The following is a 21,339-nucleotide window of genomic DNA, read 5'->3' as shown; positions in this document are numbered from 1 at the left end:
CGGTTTTCCAATTTTGTGCACAGGTTAAATTTGCAACTTTGGATGGAAACACCTTAAATTAAAGTGTAAGCGATGTTCGTTAGTGACTAACTAATAGTGGACACAATTTGGAGCTAAGATGGAGAAAGTGTTTCAGTAATATATAAAAAAAAAATGTACAGATGCTTTTTTGGCAGAAACACTGATTGCCAAATTAGACTATTGACCTAATACTGTATAAAGACATTCAGTTAAAAAATTCTAACCAGAGTGCGGTATTCCAGATCCTCTCTCAGCAAGCGGTTATCATTTAAGGTGTATTTGGCTTTGCCCGTCACTGCATCCACAGGTCCTTTATCCACCTGGTGTTTAATCGCTCTGAAGAGCATGTACAGAGACTCACCAGCAGAATACTGAACACAGAGAGCACAAATGCAATCATTTATGACAATATGGCATGAATAATCAACTCAATAAAACACTAAGAAATTATTTTATAATTCTCTTAACTATCCTATAGTAGCAACTCTCCAAGTTCAGTGAATTTAAATTAAAGCATATGGGTACAAAAATAATTCTTAATTAGGACCTTTTTTTCAATCCTAATGCACAACACAGAGCACCTTGCTGGGTCTCAAGAGGTTGATTACATTCTTGGACAATTATTTGACATTGGTAACTGTAATCATATTTTTCAGAACTGCATATTTGTGTCATCAAAATAAAACAATTCCAAATGTCTCATCTACAAAATATCACATTTTACCCACAGTAAATATATTTATTAAAAACCAAACAATCCCACCAATTTTCATACACACCCTTAAGAAGGCATAGAGACAGATGGATATCCAGTTTGTCAGGAGCTTTTCAACTACGGTCTCAGTTCTGAAAAGATAATAAAAGCCTCAATCATAGTCACTTTTGTTGATTCATATTAGTACTTCTAATGTCAGTTAATCCTTCATTCTTACCTCCGCAGCATGAGTTTAGGGTTCTTGGCAATATACTGTTCCACTAGATCGTTCAACAGGGTTTTCAGTATGTCAGTGAAGTATTCTAGTTTGCTGTGAAGAGCCACAGTGAGCAAAGATGCCACATATCCTCTGTCTCTGGGTGAAAATGTCCTCTGGCTTTCAAGAGTGTGGATAAACTGTAGGAAAGAAACATGAGAGTTATTTAGTTATTATGTAACTATTTAAAGGTCTTCTTTAAAAAAAAATTAGGTACTGACCTTCAGAATCTATAAAATATATCTACATGATTCTGTTAAAACAAAATAAGCATAATTTAACCTGGTCATCCTGTTACAAAAAAAGTGTTCACCCCTGGCTCTTAATGCAGTGCGTTTCGTTTTGAGCATCAGTAAATGTTTGCCCCTTTTGTAATAGTCGTGTATGAGTCCCTCAATTGTCCTCAGTGTGAAAAGATGAATTTCAAAATCAGTCACTGTTGGAGACGCTGGTAAACCAAAGATTGAGCAGGTCCTGGATTTTTTAATCAATTAGGGACTCATGAACAACTATCACAAAACAGTTGTGGATTATCAAGAAATTAAAAATCAAGCGTATCTAAACTTTTGAATAAGGACATTTTTGTAAGTTGAGTTATTTTTTTCATGTGGACTATGTAAACATCTGTTTTGTGAAATAGCAGTTACACTGTATGTTGAGATGTCCTTGTTACAGTGTAATTACACAAATAGGTTCTGAGTAGTGCCATCTGTGACATTTTCAACTGTTGTTCTCTCTGTAAAGTACACATGCATCAGATGGACGTTTCTGGCCATTGCGCCAAATCTCGCTGAGTCTCACACCACACACTTTGCATAAGATGCTGTCAAGTTCAAAAGACGTTCTAAGCTCAGATAATACACTCAAAAGTGAAGAAAAATCGATTATTTTCACTACCTTTGTGAGGAACAGTTTGCTGTTGAGGAGATTAGATAACTGAATGAGTCCCTGCTCCACCGTGGCCCGCCGACACTCCTGCACGTCTAGGTCTCTGTGAAGTGGAGACTCACGATGTCCAGGAAAAAAGATGCGTTCCGCATACATACGGTACTCCAAGAAAGGAATTCCTGATCCTACCAGATCACTCGACATATCCATCATTTCAGTCATCAGGTCTGAGAAGATTTAAAAGTCAAATGTACGAAGGTCAGGCTTACATGAGGGACTGTTTTGAAAATAAAATGAATGGCAAATACTGCACTAGTTTTTTATAATTATAAAATATATATATATATATATATACATATATATATATTTTTTTAAATGTTTCAAAATTAAATCAACTCCTCAGAAGCTGGGGAACTAAGTGGGCTAAGTTTTGACTAATATTTCCAAATGGTGTAATTTTATTTTCTATTTTAACCACTTTGAAATAAATCATTGGAGCAAGTGTACATTTTCTTTTTATGAATGACGGGTTAGATGGGTGATGGGTACTATTCTTAAACTTAATATTAAAATCTCATAACTGTCCTCTGGTCTTATCCTAAATGTACCTGTAAATTACCTGTGAACTCTTTTTTGCAGCGGTCTCTCACACTGGTCTCTAGATTCTCCAGCTGGATCTGAACTTTTTTATAATCTCTCAGAGCCTGTTTACTCTTTCTCCTAAGAGAAATGAGAGAACACAAAATCAGTTCCATTCATACACCAATCTATAAATGTATCCAAAATGATTTATTGCATTATTCTTGCATTCAGGGATGGACTGGCCATAGGTAGCAAATGTACATCCTACAGAGTCATAATTACATATCCAACGTCCAAATATGTTGAAAAAAAGTTTTTCACAGCACTGTATATGCACATTCTTTCATATTACATTTCATACACACCTGTATATAAACACGATGATAAGTACAATAAGAGCAACCAGAGACGCAACTGCTCCAACCCCAATTTGTGCCACCAGTGGAAAGATGGAGTGACTAAGAGAATCATACTGCACTTGTCCCAGTGAAAAGTTCAGGTTTCCCATATACACCTGAATACAGACAGACACACTATTATACACCACTATTATACACCACTGTTATACGTGCAATACAATATTCACTGCAAAAATGCAAGTTTACAATCAAACCTTCAGAAAAGATGATGTAGGTGCAACTTGAACCTTGTAAAGCCTAACATATCAAATAATAGTCCAACATTTTTTTTGAAATGGAACATTTATTGAACCTTTAGACAAAAAATATATATATATATAAACACATTATACGTCTTGAGTACCATATTTGATACATCAGGCTTTTATGGCTCATATTATGATAGGAGACTATGGAGCCCATATTTGAGAGAAAAGAAACACCTCAATTTCATTGTTGTCACTGTATCTCCCAATAATATGTCTTAGTAAGATGATATTTAAATGCTTAGTTTTCTGATTAAACCTCTGTGGTTTTTATTGTGGGGGTAAAAAATAAACAATACAAAGCAGTACAATGACACTTGTGAAATGTACATGCGTATAAACATTCCTCAAAAGCCAAATTTGTCAGACTTTTCAGCAAAGCCAAGTCAAGTCACATTTATTTACCGGTATATAGCGCTTTTTACAATACAGATTGTTTTAGCTTTACAGAGATAACAGGGAAATAATGCAACAAAGTTTGTTTCCAGAAGAAAATAGTGTCACCGTCCAGCTTAAGAAAGCTCAGTGATGTTTCATTTTTGTTGTAAAAAAGTTATTCATTTAGGTAATTTATGTATATAGCCACTCTGGAGAAAACCGTGATGTTCTCATATAATGGTGTCAATGCAGGCAGATCAATATTATTGTTGAATATTAAGTTTTAATCATGTTGATAACTTACAGTTAGCCTAAGAAATGTGCGTACAAAATCTAATACGGTAGGCTTGATAGGGTTAAGCTCAGTCTGTGTGTGTTGAGAGGGTGTTGGCTTCAGGCTTACTATAAATTCTGGAAAGGCGTCAGCTCCCTCTCGCTTGCGTCCATGCCTGAGGGAGAGCGGGGGCTGCTGGGGTGGTGGCTCACAATAAAGGTGATTATGTGTCAAAGTTTTAACAGTACAAACCCCCTCACCAATCAGCGCTACTACTTCCTCTTTAAAGATGGCCAAGTCTAAATTATCACCCTGCGGAAATAATTGAAAAGGGATACAAGAAAAAGTTAAAAGAAGAAACATGAGATTAAGCTTTTAAACATGAGTAATAAGTAATAATTGGGTGATTATGTAAAGTGACCTAGTCATTATCGAAAAATAAACCCTGACAACAGGATTTACCGGAGAGTCTTGCACCACCCTGAGGGCGTATATTTCACGATAATGACCTGTATGTTATTTTAAAGCAATGTACAAAACAATCAACCAAGCAAAAAGACAAAAACTGCAATATTAATCCTTAAGTCCCCTGAGATCAAATTTCAATACAATTGATAACTGAGATGCAAGATGGTGCTAGTTCCATTTGTATGAAATGAGAGATCCGGCAGTGTGATACAAAGGACATGAAAGTAGCACCCGTTTTAGTTAACAGGATGAATGTTGCCATGGAGTGAATACTAGGAAATATATGACTGCTGAGATTGGATAATTAGACTCATGGGAATGAGACAATTAGCCCATCCAATTTAATCAATATTGACTGTCATGACAATAAATAAAATGTAATATAAAAAAAAAACAATGCCTTTGAATTTATAGTTTTCGTGTGACATCACATCCTTATAGGAACGCCCACTTGAAAGGGCAAAACAAGGCTCCATTGACCGGCAGTTGTTTTTCCCAGGTTTGTACTAATGTAGTGAGATAGTGATATTAAAAGACCAAATTCAGTATACAACCTATTGATGATGCATACTGTGTATAGGAAAGCAGATGTATACTGTGTAACCCAGAATATAAAGGCAACAAGCAAAGTTTCATGTTAACGTTAAAGGGATAGTTTACCCAAAAATGACAATTATGTCATAATTTACTGACCCTCAAGTTGTTCCAAACCTGTATGAATATTTTGAAGAATGTCAGTAACCAAACAGTTGATAGGGCCCAGCGACTTCCATAGCATTTTTTCCCAATACTATGGAAGTCAATGGGTTCTTCAAAATATTATTTTGTATTCAGCAGAAGTAGGAAATTCATACAGGTTTGGAACAACATGAGGATGAGTCAATTTTGGGTGAACTGTCCCTTTAAGCAGTTTAGAAAGCACAGCTATTTTTAGTGACTGAAATACTGTGGGGGGTGCTTCATATGCCCAAAGCTTTAATTTTGTTCACATATCTTGTTTTTCTTCTTTTGAGAGGTGATCTAAATATTTCTGACTTCTAACAGATGAAAAATTGACAGGCCTGTGCTGCAGTTCTATGGATGTTTTGTCCTCCAGGTCTCCGCGCTTGACTGTTAAAACAGGAAAAAATGACAACAGAAAAAACCCCACTAACCTCCACAGATATGACTGATCCAGGTTTGTAGCGATATGGTTTTGTGGGATCACCATGGTTCAGCGGGTGCAGGGTTGGGTTTGGCTCATAGGTGAAAGGTGATTGGCTGACAGAGTTAAAGTCAAAGCGCAAGTTATCCAACAAAAACTCAACCTGCATATGACCACCAACTACTTGAGGGTCTACACCAGGGGTCCGACACAACAACAGAGAGGAGGTTTTCACCTCACAGTGCTCCTCAAACTACAGAGAAAACGAAAACAAGAGAAAGAGACAACACTGTGTAAGTGGACAAATCCGGCAAAATATTTCAGACAAAATGAGGTTTAACTTTAGAGACTGTTCACCAAAGATTTTAATCTATAGTTCAATTTTTTTTTTAAACGTCATAATCAAACATGTGTGATTTAAAAAAATCTTAAACCAATTGTGAATCAAAGAGACAGATTTATTTTAGAACAATCTCCAAAAAGTTTTTCCTGAATTTCTCACTTCAAAGTCACCTGGGATAGAGGAGTCTGCTAAATGAATAAATGTGTAACAGTCAACAAAATAAGATTAGAAAACACCAATCAGTAACCAATGCACTCACCATAGTCATATCAGATGTGAAATCATATTGTAACATATACAAAATGAACAGCTCATAATGCATTTATGAATAATCTAATGTCAACCAGTTTGTTTTTACACCTTGAGTTGATGCTTTGAATGAAGCAGCGGGGAGAGATTTCGAGGAAGGGCTACAAATTTGTACTTTAAATTTATGTTTACTAGTTATTAGTCATTTGCAGATGCTCCTTTAATAATTAACCTTTTTTGGACCAATCTGGTTTATGTTAAGTATTTAATTTGGAAAAATCTTGAGATAAATTAAAAAAGCCAACCAATAATTTTTTTGAAGGCATGGGTTATTAATCTGTGGGCAAAAAATGAGGGAACGATTTACTAATCTGTGCATTCAGTTTGTAAACAGGGAATAGATCTGCTATTGAACTTTCAGTTTGTGTTGTGTGTAGTTTAAGTAAGGTTGAGAATAATCACGGTTAAACTGAAAAGCACCTGTTTGAATGAACAGTGTGTGTTTTCTGTACAGTCTGCTTCTTGCACTTCCACATCGGTTACATTCCTAGTTTTTCTCCGTCGCCTGCGTTTCTTCCAGGGGGGAATGGCGTCTGGAGGGACCAACATTACTTGCATCCGAGGCTTCTGTACCACGTCCAAATTATGGCCCAAAACTTTAATTACACGCCCTCCGCTGCAGTAAGGAAGAAATGTTAAGTGATTTACAAGAGCAGAAAAAAATCACAAACAAAAGTCTTTTTTAAAAAGCCGTTTTAAAAGAGAAAGCTCCTAGACACAGGCGACTTTAATGCAAGTCTATAAGATTTTTTTGTGTGTACATTTTAGGGTCAGCAAGACAAAAAAGTAATGTCTTAAAAGTCTTAAAGAAAGTAACAGCACACATATCCTCAACAAGCCACATGTTTCACTGGATGAGTATCATGACAAAATGTAACTCTTCAAATCCCTAACTTCAGGTCAGCATTAAATCAAAACTGACCATATTTATTGTTTTAATTCATGTTACTGGTCTTATTGGGAACAATTTATCTATGCATTTATATTTTTATACAATTTGACCTAGTAATCTTTAATCAAAATGTCATAACTTGACCTTTCTGTGGCATGACACTCTCTGTGATGCCAGTATACAATGGCCACATTCCAACTAGCAGCCAATGGATAAAATTCACTCCCCCAATAAGCTGTTTCACTCACACATTCATAAAGAATATGCCAGTAAAGTTGGCCGCAATTTCTGTTTCATGCCAACTTTAAGCATTAGTAAAAATTACTTTACAAGCATCCACTACAACTAAAAATAATTTTCATATACAGGCCTATACCCTAATACAGATTTATTTCCATAATTACATTTCAAGAATAGTCCAATCCCTAACAAATATTCAAGAAACATCTAAAAAATTGTAAAGACTAAGGTTTCCATTACCATGTAATGTCCATTTCTAATTTCTCACCCTATTCTAGCCTTCTTAAGATGATTTGCTTTGTTGTATTCATTAAATGTCACTTTGGGTCACTTTGAATAAATAAAATAAATAAATGAATAATTGTAAATGCAATAAGACTGGTAAAACTCAAACACACACCTGATAAAGCTCTTAGAGGGCATGGCATGTGTGATGTTGGGGTCAGGGGTATAGTAGTAGTCATTGGCATGGAGATGTCGCTCATTGTTTCCATACCGCACAGTCACCCTGTGCTCTCCTGTCCTGTTACTAGCACCAGTCCGACACTTAATAGTGTCCTCCTGAACACCTGATATTCTGCAGAGGGGTAGAAGGGGATAAAAGAACTTCCTAATCATAGACAATACTCATATTACACCAAATTACAGGAGACTGTTTTCCACAGTGATACGTAGCACTTACAATGAACAGGGCACATTCCCTAGTAGGACACTGATATCAGTAACACGACCAGTCAAAAGATTTTTGCCTGTGATTGTCAGAGTTGTTCCTCCTGCCCGTGGCCCCTTCTGAGGAGAGATTTCTATCAGCTTAGGGTCCTTAAGAGATGAGATGAGAGATACAATCAGAGGAAATTCTGCATCCAAGAGTTAAAAAAAGTACAGCAATTTCACAACAACCATCTTCACATAACAACAATGCTCCAATCCACATAATAATCAGATGACAAACAAGAAATGGAGGGATAACAGAGGGAGGGAGGATGTACGATATGACTTTAGGCATTTACAATGTGGTGAAACCTTAGAGTTAACCTTTTAAGCTGCATCAATGCACAATATGTATAGTATACACACTGAAATTGAACCTTAAATATGTTGTCTCTATCCCACAAGACTTCTTTTGGCTTAAAAGTCTGATATTTTAAGCACAAGGGCAAATTATTTAACTGTGCAAAATAAAAACAAAATGTATATATAAAAAGATAATTTACTCATCATTTGTTCCAAACCTGTTTGACTGTCCTTTTTCCATAAAACATAAAATTAGATATTCTGAAAGATGTACTGGTACTATTGTCTATGCACTAGAGTGTTCAAGCTTAAAAAAGGACACAATAAAAGTATTACAAAGATTTTGAGACAATCAGGCCGAAATATAAGTCATTATATCTATTCCGCACACAAAGCTATTCTTCATGATATTCTTTGGTGCTTTTTGTTAAATACTTTACTTTCATTATACCGAGTTGTATATACAGTGGCCAGAATGGAAGACAAAGTTATATGTTTTTGGAACAAAATGAAAAATGGTAATTCATTTTTGAAATATTGCCAGTTAATAGTAAAATTCAAGTTAACCTGGTAGCTGAATCTCTGACTTGACAGGCCAAAGCCTCCACCAGAGACTTTCACTAAGATGTGACCAGACTTCTCCTCTCCACTGGCTGTAGTTGTGCATATAATTCTAAAGAATGGAGAGTAAGAGAAAAAAATCAACAAATGGCCAAATATGATTTAATCAGTCTAATAAGTGAACCGAAAATACACTATGGTGTTTACCTGGTGGATATTTCATATAGATGTGGTATAACAGTGCAGGGAACATCCGCAACAGTCACAGACTGAAGGATATCCTGAGCTTTCTGTCCCAAGTTAGACCCAGAAACGGTTAAGGTAATGCCTCCTTCCACCAACCCTGACAAAGGCTCCACCTAGGGACAGAAAACCAACATCTTAAGGACAGATTTTTTAATATGTTGAAATAGATTTACATTTACACACTTGGAAGAGTTTTTCTCCAAGGTGACTAACAGTGCTTTTAAACATATCTACCGGTACTGTAGAAGTCATTTGAAATGAACGTTTACTAAGTCTCAGTGTGAGTGGCAAAAGAGCCTTAATATCCAATTATGCAGAATATAAGATGGTAAATATTTAATTGATGAGTGGTCAATACAATATGTATAACAATACAATATATAGGGTATGATTTCACCCCAAAATTCAACATATTGACACAAAATGATGTTTTGCTGCATGGAGTCCAGTTGTTTATATAAATTGCAGCAATCTATTTGCATCTCAGTTCTGTAGTTTTTGTCAGTCTGTAAAATTATATTTCAGATTTCTTGTCAAATCTATTTCTACAGTCAATCTCAAAGCTCTCTCCCGTTCTAGATGTGTTTTTTCTTGGCATTCACGCTGAAAACCAATGCTGCCACTCCGGCCGACGGTGACGTCACCTGCATACCCTCTTTACAGACATACACACACAGCTTCCACTCCCTCAGACTCTCTCTCTGTGTGTGTAGAAGGTAGAAGGGGAATAACAGAAAAGACAAAAGAAAAGACTAGGCCCCATTTGCACCTGGCATTCAGATGCTTTTCAGTCGATCCGATTACAAGTGGTCAGTGTTATACGAAAGCAACATTTATTTTGTTTATACTCGTCTTTTTTAAGTTTCTTAGAAGTTACAAACTGCATATATACCAAAGATACTGCATTTAATCAAATTTGAGGAAGTTTAACAAACCAAATGAATCAGAGGAGCAGGACAGGTCATTTGGATGTGTTGAGAACAGGAACCTCTGTAAACGCAACCGGTCCCACACCACACACAGCTGTACTTCTGATCTGCAGTGTGACAGCGGCTACAGTCCGAATGTCCAACTGTACAGTTATATAACGTCGCTGCAGTAGAGAATGCACACAGAATCACAGTGATAATTACAACACAGTTACAACAGACAGAGTAAAATTCAAATACATGAGTGACATTCAGTAACTGGATTTTCAAAGAATTGTGCAGCTTTATTTAGCAACCCTTCAAACAAAAACAGATTATCAGGCCACAGGCATGACTAAACAGAGCAGGGGCACACGGACAATAGGAGACATTATCAAGAAAATAAAAGGAACATTCCATGAATGCTGGTGTTCTATTACTACTTTGTAATTGTCCTCTTTGAACCATTCAAGTTATTGAACGCAAGTCATTGACTAAGAATTTTTTTAATTTATATTCATTACTATAAAGGAACAATAATCACTGTTGTACATTCAACTTATGACTATTGCTAAAAATATATTTTTTTTTATGTGTGTGTGTGAGTGAGTGAGTGAGTGAGTGTGTGTGTGAGTATAAAACCAACTGAATAGGTTGTCCTTTCTTGGTCACATGATTGTATGTGTGTGTGTGTGTGTGTGTGTGTGTGTGTGTGTGTGTGTGTGTGTGTGTGTGTGTGTGTGTGTGTGTGTGTGTGTGTGTGTGTGTGTGTGTGTGTGTATTTTGCACAAACAGCTCATCATGAGCATCAAAATAATTATACTCACCATAAAGATCAGTGCTGTCAATATGAAAAGTGTCTTTTCTCTTTACATACACCATGGCGTTATACTCTCCAACTGGCTCTTCATAAGAATACTACAGAACAGATAGAGAGTAGAAAGAGAGAGAAAAATTTACATAGCATCAATTCCATCTGAAAACTGCAGTCTTTTCTCACAGAAGCATACATTAAAAACTGCTACATGTTTTTGTATCTTTAATTGTTGTTGGCATTTGCCTTTATTTTAGACAGCATTGTAGGGAAGTGACAGGTTGGTTTAAACCAGGAGAGGCAAGGATCTATTTGCAGCAGTCAATATTAATAATATAAATGAAAACAAATCACTAGAGCACTGGAGAACCACAAGAACAATGCAAACCAACTTACAGTAAATAATGACGAGAACAGACAAAACACTGAACTAAAAAACAGAGGGTATAAATACACAGGACAATGAGGTAGAAAACAAGGAACAGGTGGGACTAATCAATTAACAAATCAGTAACTAAGGAAACAGGAATCAACACAGAGAGGGAACAAAACAAAATAAAGGGAACAGAAATACATGACAACAGAAAACTTAAGTAAGAAACCCAGCAATGACACACATCGGAGCATGCGACAAAACAGGTAGCCGTAGCAGAGTAGAGATTTTTCTCTGAATTGTGTGGATGCAATACCTGGTGGGCATGACAAGTGATGTCAAACAGCAAAGGGTTTGCCTCATTCAGCGTCACATCTGCATCAACAACCACAGTTTGCCCCTCGATCACCAATACACACTCATACGCCAGCTCTTGGTCCTAGGAACAAGTGTATGTTTAAACATGTTTTTTAAATGCAGATGTATTTTTTTTTTTAAGAAAGAAGTGGGTGTTTGTTTGTTTTTACCTGATAGAGATGCAAGTTTCGTGCCAGCAGAGAGATTTTTCTCTGAGTTAGGACAGGAAGCAGAGAGGATCCTTGAATCTTCTCCACACAGGGGCAGGCTGATGCCCCCCAATTGACAAATGTGCCTTCATCAGCCTGTTAAAAAACAGGTCAGTTACACAAGAACATATGGCAGTGAATATCATGTCATCCAGTGAAAACGAGGAAGTGGGAAAAGGTGTTGACATTTTTTTTTACAAATATATATACACAGGTTTCTTGTATACAAACAATACCGGATGCGCGCGCATCCAAGAGGCAAGACCGCTATATGTTATGCCGAGTTCTGTAAAAGAACATTGTAATTAACGTAGATTTCGCATTGTTTGTAAATTCTTGTTGACTCAATAATAAACTGCAATTTCAGAGTTGAATCTGTTTGCTTGTGTTTCATTTGCATATTAATATAACATTATGTAAAACGTTAGTTAGTTGACTAGTATGAAATTGTCCAACTAAGTTTGCGAATCATAAAAACATGACATACCCTATGCATTTAGGTTAGTTTACAGCACTACAGCTCCGCGTTATCTCTGCTTCTGCTAGATATAGCCGTAAAGACTGTTGCTTTCTGCCTCTTAGATGCGCGCGCATCTATGTGATGACGTTGCACAGAAACCCGTGTATAGGGTTCCCAGTGTACAAGTTCTGCATAAAGTACTAGTAGCAGGTAGACGAATAAACATTTATTTCTGGGTCATGATTTGATTCGTTAATGCATATTAAATGATAGAGCGTGTATCATCTGAATCAGCATATTTTCTTGTTTAATTTCATGTTTAATATTTATTTAAAACGTTCATGTTTGTATAAAAATAGAAATATGGTGGAACAGATGGGCAGTGTAAAAAGCAATCATTTAAAAAAAAAAGTTGTTTTTGCTATTTTAATGTTTTCTTTTTGATCTTGTTGGATTACAGTGCTTTACAAATAAAACAAGGTCGAGTTAAGGGAAAAAGTTGAAGGGAGTTTGTATACCAATAGTATAAAAAAAATAATGAACTTAACATTTTAACTTGTATTAATAGAAATGGCAATAATGTATCCATAAATAAACAAATAATTAGCTATTATACAATATTTCATATTACATTTTTTGTAATCATTCATTTTGAGGTCTTTGATATTTTGCAATCCATACTATTTAATGCAAAAATTGGCATAGCCATTTTTAAATACTTTACGGTACACTTCTGAGCAGCCATTTCCAGTTTCATTAGCTGTATAAAAACATTGCATTTTGCTTCTTGATGTTTGGTGTCATATCGAACATCAAGTGTAATATGCGAGTAGAAAGAGGAATTTGTATTGTTATTCCAAACAAAGCCTCACCAAACTGAAGAAACTAAAGAAAGAAGAGTAGGGTTTTGCTTATAAATGTAAAGATGTTTGGACTCACCGGTAAATCTGCTGAGTCATACTGGTAATCAGCATCCATGTCTGTACTCTGTAGATGGAGGTATACTGGGGGATCACTGTCTGATTCTCCATCCCCTGATAAGATCGTAGCTGCAGAAAATGTTGCGTTGTCGTTTTCTACCTGTTCTACCTCCTCGGTTTCATCTGGAACCAAATCAGCCTCCGCACGGTCAGTGATGATAATCCTGTTCTCTGAAGCCATGGTAGGCGACACCCTCTCAGACATAGCCAAAAAGTCTTTTGATTCTGAATCAGACACGTCTGGTTCTGGGTTTGAAGGTAAAACTGTAGTTTGGGTTTCATTTGTCAAATTCAATGTTTCTGTCAAAATGTGAGGGGTGCTGGTGAGCGAAGTATCATGTGTGATTGGCTTCATTAACGGTGGCAATTCTGTGAGAGTGATTATCTCGGTTTCAACTGATGACGATGGCAGTGATATTCTTTGCTCCTCCGGAGCTTCAATGACTGATGGCAACTCCGTTTTTACAACTGCTTCCAAACTGGAAAGAGTAACCACATCAGTGTCAGTCTCCCCCAGAGCCACTGATTCAATATCTGTAACAAGAAGCTCTTTTTCTGAGATAATCTCCTCAAGCAGAGAGAGTGTGGAAGCTGGCTGTAATGTGGTAGCCAAGGTCTCAGCTGTGGAAGAGGGGAAAAAGGCACTTGTGGGCGCAGCAGATGGCTTGAAAGTGGGAGAAATCGGAGTTGATGGTGTTGGTTTCACAGGTGCAGGAGAGGTTAATGATTCCAGTGTAGAAGTTATAGTTTCAGTTATTGAGGCGGCAGTAGTCTGAGTTTTAGTATGAGCCATGGTTTCAGGGACTTTGTGTGTGGTGACTGGTAAGGTCATGAATGCAGCTCTAGAGGCTTTGGTTGCAGGAGGTAGGGTGGGGAGAGATTTCCACTAAGAGTGAAAAGTGCAGGAAAAACCAAGAGAGGCACAACAGTAAAATAAATAACTAAATAAATAGGTACATATAAATGGCTATTAAAGGAACTCTATCAAATGATCTTGGTATCCAAGAACCATATCCATAATTACATGACCATATTTGTACACTGCAAAACAATTATTTAGTTGTGATTTTGATTCATTTAAAGACTCCCTGTGGTTCAAGGTTTAATGTTGTTTGTATGTATATGTGGTGTTTTTAATATGCTTTAAGACAAACCATGTATAAATTCATCAGTCAACACCATTGCTAAGAATTTTTCTGTTGATATGACAAATCGCGTACATTTAGCAATATGGTGGATGAATTGTGTATATGTACTATATGCCTTTACCAATGACATTCGAAGTTGTTCAAAGCATTTATAAAGATGCAGATTTTTTAGAAGGCTGCTGTCTGAGATGCTGAACGGGAGAATGGTTTGTGCAACATTAGCAACACATTATTAGTTGTTTGATAGTGTAGTCAAGCAAAAGACTGACCATAGTAAATACCGTTATGTGTCAGACGTAGAGAGCAATACATAAAATGCATTACCATCCTGTATAATTCACTCTGCCACTTCTTCTGAATCAGTTTCGGATTCAAACATACATAACTGAATTAAACCAGTATTTCTACTTGCCATCATGTAGTGTTTAATACAATAAAGTTGACAGGGTCGGGGACTACTGTAATATTCATATTCCTGGATCCACGTATACTTAATGAAGTAAGAGTGTAGAGTCAAATTCAAGCTAATTTAAGAATGAGAATTTCTTGAGGGAAAAAAAGTCATTTTGGTGATCAAAGATGAGTTGAGGGATACAATTATTGACTACAGAGGGACTTTAAATGAATGCATTTGAACTCTATAGGCTATTTATGAAACACAGTACATAAAACAGAAATACAATTCGACTAGTGTAGTCGGATTCATAAATGAATGACTCTGCTGGGCTTATGGGCCAGATTCACAGAGAAAGTTATTGAAGATATTTATCCTAAATAAACAATATATATTTTTAAGTTCTCAAATAGTTCCTTCAGAATATATTTTCATAAGAATAAAATACAGGCGGTTTGGTCTGAATGCGTTTGTCTAACACAAATTAAAAACTTAAAACTTGCAAATAATATATTTGTCCATCTATGAACCCATTTTGAGGTAACAAGCACCTCATGATGTAAAATGTGCAAGTAGAATTAAGATAAGATTTTTTTTTTAAAGAAATACAAAATATCCTTATTTTTTTAATTCTGAAAATAAGAAAATATATGACAAATACTGATAAATGGATGTTAAGAATCATTTTAATCTCCCTCCTGGTTCTTTTAATGAATTGGTCAAATGCATTTTGTATTCTAATTATTTGTAGTTTGGACCAATTATTTGGACTACAGAATTCTGTAGGCAACACTGTTCTCAAGTTTGAGACATGTAATTTTCACCATACAACACAGAGAGAAAGTACGGCTGGTGATGTAATGACTTACATGTTCGTTATAGATTATCAGTCCCTCATCGCACACAGCCTTGTGGGTACACATATGTTGCTTCACGCACCAATTGCACCCCCAGTGACTCTGCACACAACCATGGCAGCTGTGAAAGAAAGAAAGGAAGGAAGGATTAATTGGATCCAAAATTATTAACTGGAGGTAGAGTATTTAATCAAACAAAGATATAAAAAACTCTAAGTATGATTAAAACAACTTAAAACTTAGGGAATGTGCAACAGTGGATTTTACAATGATGCACAGAGTCTTCGACAAGGGTAGAATTCTGTTTGTTTGTGCCCACAATATGTGTGTGTTTGCAACTCACGGCATGCTTCCCGCAAGCTGTTTGACTGCTGTGCAATCATAAAAGGTGAATCCCCGAGAAGTCACAATAACTTCATGGAACCGCAGAGACAGAGTGACTGTAAAAAAATCTGATTCAGAGGAAAAAAGATGATTTTAGCAAGCAGAGTTCATGTACATTCATGACTTTTACAGATCCATCACTATTTTTGCTTGTCACTTTCATCTTATCGTTTGTCTCACTGCTTGCTCTTTGTAGACACACATACAAAAGCTAGGTTTAAACTTGCTAGGATTTCATCTAGCAGATGTGAAGGTTTGATTGGTTTCAGTTGGGGGTTTGTGAAATGAGACATGAAAAGTGACATTAAATTGTCACCCTCACGTTGTTCTATATCGGTATGGCTTATTTTTCTGCGGAACATGAAAGAAGAGATTGGGGTCTAAAACAAAACAAAAGACATTTTTCAAAATCTTTTGTGAAGCAAAAAGTAAGAAATGCATACAGGTTTGAAACAACATGAGTGTAAGTAATTGACAGAATTTAAAAACTCTAAAGGGATAGTTCACCCTAAAATGAAAATAAAGTCAAGTCACCGTGCTTTTTACAATACAGATTGTTTCAAATCAGCTTTACAGTGATAATAGGAAATTGAGATTGAAAGATTGTTTTGGCTGTGTAGAAGCTCTAGAAGAAAGTAATTGTCTAGTTCAAGTAAGTTTTTAATTGTTCAATCATTTCCATTGTAAAAATCATTAGTTATTAACTTAGGGCCGCTTACACAACACCATTTCAACTGAAAACAGAAAACTTTTAATGCATTCTAGCTGTTCATTTACACGACAACGGCATTTTGGTGACCTGAGAATGCAAAATTTGAAGTAGGTTTTAAAGAGTTTTGAAAGCGATACCGTTATCATTTCTGTGTAAACGTCCAAAACGTGAATCTGTGAAAAAGGTGAAAACGGTTTTGTCATGTTGATGAGACCTTCGCAGGTGATAGTAATCGTCATATCTTGGCAGATAGATAGATGGGAAGTCATCACCAGTTATTCACCCTGGTGTTGTACTAATGCCGTAAGCCCTTTTTTCTTTTTATTAATCTTGAGTAGTAGTAGTAGTAGTAGTATAGCTTTTTAATGCCATGTCAGCATCTGAGACTATCTTAATGGCAAAAACTGAGTTTTATTAATCTTGACTTCTCACAACTTGTGTGCCTTTTCTGGGCAAGTCAGAGTGAACTGCGGCGGTAATAGTCTCACGAACGCGCAGTCAAGAACTAAAACTAACAGCCAAGGTCAAGATTTTCGTTAAATAATACATTACATTTTGGTTTGTTTTTCACCAAACCCCCAGAACACTTGGAATATACATCACGTTTAACGGGACCATTCTGTGTTACTTTTGCATCTTTAATTTAAAAGCTTGACGCTGGCTACTATTCACTGCCATTATGGATAAGCGCGAGCAGGACAGTTTTTAAAAATTCTCCTTATGCGGTCAGAAAAAGAAAGAACGGGATACTGCATTAGAACAACACCAGGGTAAGTAAATGATGACTTAATTTTCATTTTAAGGTGAACAATTCCTTAATACTAAACAGATTTTGAAAGTAGTAGCACCATATTTCATTTTTGACAGGAATTTGAAAACAAGGCTGTGAGGGATAGAAGTACACTGCGTTCAACTGATTGCCCTGTTCTTTAATAACATACTGATTGTCAAGCTGACAAAACATCTTTCTGGAAAAAAACAGAAAATTACGTTATCTATGACCCCTCACAGCCTCGTTTTGATCAGTGTTAAATTCAACATGGCGTCTTAACCTGACCAAGGTCTATGTAATCCATCGTAAAACTTCTACCATCTGTCAAAAAGTGCTCCTCTTTTAAACTGGTTACACTGGCATGCTAAAAAAATGAGTACCGAATCAAGTGTTTCTGCGTCAAAATGGCTCATGAAAATCTATGTTTGTTTCTATTATGTTTTACTGGGCAGGCCTCCTGTGTCAAAACAAAAGTGTTATAAATACATAAGAGACCTGACTATTTATCTGTCAATACCCTCACCTTGACCCGGTGGCACAGATGGCAATGTATAGATGTGTGGAGAAGAGCAGGTGACACCAGTCTCTGTTACAACAGCCAAACTTGACCTGTCGTGGAAGACACAAGAGTAAAACTCTCCTCGCTCCAGACTGGGAAGACTAGGGATGGATAAAGAAATCTAAAGGAGAAAAAAATAAAGAGAGAGAGATGGAATTTGATTGGGATCTGTAGTGAATCAAGCTTAAACAAATACATGTATATTGTATCTTATTGTGATGCAGTGTGTGGTACTACTGAATTAACTTTTTGAGCTGGATTTTTTTTATTTTTTTATGTGTTAATATGTGAAACGCACATTTCTTCTCTCCTCTCGGCTGATGTTGGATGGATTGAGAAACTCGATGCTCAGGCATTGTTGCTCCATGTCAAAGCTCCACAGCCACTGATCTTTATGATCCCCACGCACACACTCACTACGCAGGCCACACCTGATGCACAAAGACACAATGTTCAACTATTCAAAATAAAGCATTCTGAATATGAGGTTGTTTTCAAACAGGAACTTACTTCCCCTCAAGAACACACCAGCCACAATATGGATCATGAGCTAACAAACAGGACTGACAATCCAAATGCTTTTCACACTCTGCTACAGGCCTCTTCTCTAACTGTGTGAGCAAAGTAAAAAAAAAAAAGCAAAAACAATGTCAAATTAAAACAGCAGAAGAATATATACATACGTGTTTTTTATGTAATACCTAATTAGCCCTTTCTGATCTGAGAAGTCTATGTCATTCAATTTACTCATACGCACATTCGTGTTTACCAGTAATCTGATATGATCAGTAGACACAATAATCTGTTTATGCAATGAAACAGTTGAGACGTTTAACATTAAGTTCTCCATTCAGGTTTTTTTTTTTTTTCAGGGGTGTGCCAATTAAAGCAACTTCACATACAATGTTGCTGTTCTGGAGTCTTTAAGCAGAGTCCATAAAGTTGCTTTAGCATCACCAGTGTAATCCTGCATTGTTCAGTTTGGAAAATATGTCCAAAACGTCATCCCTTATTGGTCAGTCAGTTTTGTCTGTCTATGGTTGAAGAATACATTTCATTTCAGTACTATGTTTATTTATTTTTTATTTATTTATTTATTTGACATGGACATACAATTACATTGGACGAACCATATGCATTTGTTTAAGTGTTTTAGCACACATGCTAATTTTCAACACCTGTCCACAGGATGTGAGCCTGACTCGTTTTTCTTAAAACAGTTGTGGTTCCTATTGTCTTCCATTATATGTTTTGATATAAAGGGGAAGTTAAAGAAAACCAAAACTTTTTGGTTGGTTACCAACATTCTTTAACATATCCTCTGTGTTACACATGAGAAAGTCATACAGATTAAAAAAAAAAAAAAAAAAAAAAATTTGGGTAGCCTATACACTATACCTTTAATATAAGGTTTTTGTTCCTTTTTTTAAAATGTTTTTTTACATTAATTATCAATTACCGACAATAACTACTTAACAACACTGACACTGTCAATTCCACTTCAATAATGTGATAGTTACCATGTTACTTGTCAAGACGTATAGATGCTTCTCTTGATAGTCAAGCCTGAGCTCTCTGCTTATTGGTGAATTGGGCTGAATTGAAATGACTGCATATTCTTCCACCTCACCGTTTGGGCCAAGAAACACCTGGGAAAAAACACACACACACAGGCCCAATCTCTATATTTCGAAGGGTTACATCCAGACTAGACATGGACAAAACTAGTCACCACACTGTTTTCCAAATTTCCCATTATAGCTAAATGACTAACAAAAGGTACAACTCAACCTACTAGTAGAGAATATCCTCTGCAGCTTTATTCTTGTAGGGATAAAACATCAAGCAAATGCATGACAGAATATATAGAACAAACAGTTATTCCTGATACTACTCCTCAAAATATTGCCACTTCATTAAAATAATACAAAGATCTAGTAGAATCTAGATCAATGTTCAATGTCATTTATCACATTTTGAAGTAGATCTACTGCCGTGACCATTAGAGTTACTTATAAAATTGTCTTTTGAGTACGATTTATCAAGATACTAAGAAATAAAATCTAAACTCTTTTTGGTTCCACATAGGCTGTAATATAAAAATAAAAAAAGTAATATTATGACAACGTAAACAAAATCCCACACAAGGATCATGTTGGCTATATAAGATGAGTCTGTTTAGATTCGATTTACAAAAAGATTTTACAAAAAAAGAACAATGCTGTAAGAGGCAAATAACCACACCACAGCTTGTAACCACACCACAGCTTATCTTCATAACATTAAAAATGTATTTCATATCTTCATGAGTTTTTAATTATTCTGGAATTCTGCAAAACCTCCAAAAAATCCAGCCAAGTGCAAACCCAACATAATTTTCTGAAAAACTTCTGCCTCAGCGAAGAAGAGAGAATAAATGGAAGAATTGCATGAAATAAAATGATTAGAAAAGATGGGGAAAACACTAATTCCTTGAAAACTTTGTAATACCTTATGTAAGTTTCCTTGGGAGTCTCCTAGAAAGGCAATAGTATGTTCCTCCCTTACACTCACAGCCACAGCAGTGAGCCTGACAGTTGGGCTGTCAAATATTGGCTCAGCTTCCACAAGCACCTGGCTTGCCATTGGACTAGGGGTGTGATCAGAGCCACATGGGTAAGCATCCAAAGTGTTCTGTAGGGAGACAAAAGTCAACAAGTAAAACAAAGTGTTAGAGTTACAGAACATAAAGATTTTAGAAGATTTTAAGGTATAAATTCAGCATAAAAACAAAGATTTGAAACTTGCTGCAGTGGTATAATACAAGTACAGACCATTTGTTACTTTTTAGGTTTTTTTAAAGAAATTTATAGTTTTTTTTAACAAGAATGCATTAAATTGATCAAAAATGTCAGTAGAGACAATTATAACTTAAAGAGTTCTTTTTTTATTATTGTTCTTCAATCTTTGTTATTCACACAATCCTGAAAAAACACTAATCACAGTCTCCACACTTTTTCCATAGTGAAAAAAAAAGGTTTCCTGAGAACTAAATCAGCATTGGAATGATTTATTTAAGTAAAACTGAAGACTGATTAATGACTGCTTAAAATGTAGCTTTTCCACCACAATATTTTATATTGTATATTTAAATATATTCAAACAGAAAACGGTTTTAAATTGTGACAATTTCACAATATTACTTTTTTTTTTGCTATATTTTAACTTTTAAATGGTAGTGTGCAAGTAAAAAACTGTTATACCACCTTAAACTTCCTATAGACCAGCTTAAAATATTTATAAATGGCCACACAACTGGGGTGGTGGAATGTGATGTCATCATAGAATGGTGCCATATTAAATTACGCACAACGTAAAGATCGGCAATTGCCGCTTCTTGCGGTCCAAACAAACAGGGCTGGGCAACCGCGTTCGTCA

At 36.0% G+C, this 21,339-nt stretch overlaps 1 protein-coding gene across 1 annotated transcript in view; it reads right to left on the bottom strand.

Moving 5' to 3' along the window:
* The window catches only part of plxnb1b (plexin b1b), a 52,972-nt gene that overhangs the window by 9,209 nt on the left and 22,424 nt on the right, over positions 1 to 21,339 (bottom strand). The window contains exons 4-28 of the mRNA XM_079629472.1: positions 20,413 to 20,595; positions 19,443 to 19,571; positions 18,433 to 18,533; positions 18,221 to 18,353; positions 17,887 to 18,043; positions 15,839 to 15,947; positions 15,508 to 15,616; positions 13,056 to 13,982; positions 11,618 to 11,752; positions 11,407 to 11,529; positions 10,731 to 10,821; positions 9,931 to 10,088; positions 8,957 to 9,108; positions 8,756 to 8,861; positions 7,857 to 7,993; positions 7,575 to 7,751; positions 6,463 to 6,658; positions 5,401 to 5,643; positions 3,908 to 4,090; positions 2,828 to 2,976; positions 2,500 to 2,600; positions 1,890 to 2,107; positions 954 to 1,132; positions 801 to 867; positions 246 to 392 (exon numbers count right to left, since the gene is read on the bottom strand). Coding sequence (XP_079485598.1) covers positions 246 to 392; positions 801 to 867; positions 954 to 1,132; positions 1,890 to 2,107; positions 2,500 to 2,600; positions 2,828 to 2,976; positions 3,908 to 4,090; positions 5,401 to 5,643; positions 6,463 to 6,658; positions 7,575 to 7,751; positions 7,857 to 7,993; positions 8,756 to 8,861; positions 8,957 to 9,108; positions 9,931 to 10,088; positions 10,731 to 10,821; positions 11,407 to 11,529; positions 11,618 to 11,752; positions 13,056 to 13,982; positions 15,508 to 15,616; positions 15,839 to 15,947; positions 17,887 to 18,043; positions 18,221 to 18,353; positions 18,433 to 18,533; positions 19,443 to 19,571; positions 20,413 to 20,595 — 4,410 coding nt within the window. The remainder of the gene's footprint in view (positions 1 to 245; positions 393 to 800; positions 868 to 953; positions 1,133 to 1,889; positions 2,108 to 2,499; positions 2,601 to 2,827; positions 2,977 to 3,907; positions 4,091 to 5,400; positions 5,644 to 6,462; positions 6,659 to 7,574; positions 7,752 to 7,856; positions 7,994 to 8,755; positions 8,862 to 8,956; positions 9,109 to 9,930; positions 10,089 to 10,730; positions 10,822 to 11,406; positions 11,530 to 11,617; positions 11,753 to 13,055; positions 13,983 to 15,507; positions 15,617 to 15,838; positions 15,948 to 17,886; positions 18,044 to 18,220; positions 18,354 to 18,432; positions 18,534 to 19,442; positions 19,572 to 20,412; positions 20,596 to 21,339) is intronic.

The sequence above is a fragment of the Phoxinus phoxinus genome (assembly GCF_949152265.1).
Source record: "Phoxinus phoxinus genome assembly, chromosome: 11".
In the NCBI taxonomy this organism is placed as follows: Eukaryota; Metazoa; Chordata; class Actinopteri; order Cypriniformes; family Leuciscidae; genus Phoxinus; species Phoxinus phoxinus.
The sequence above is the reverse complement of the archived record's forward strand: the minus strand, read 5'-3'. Positions and strand labels throughout refer to the sequence as shown.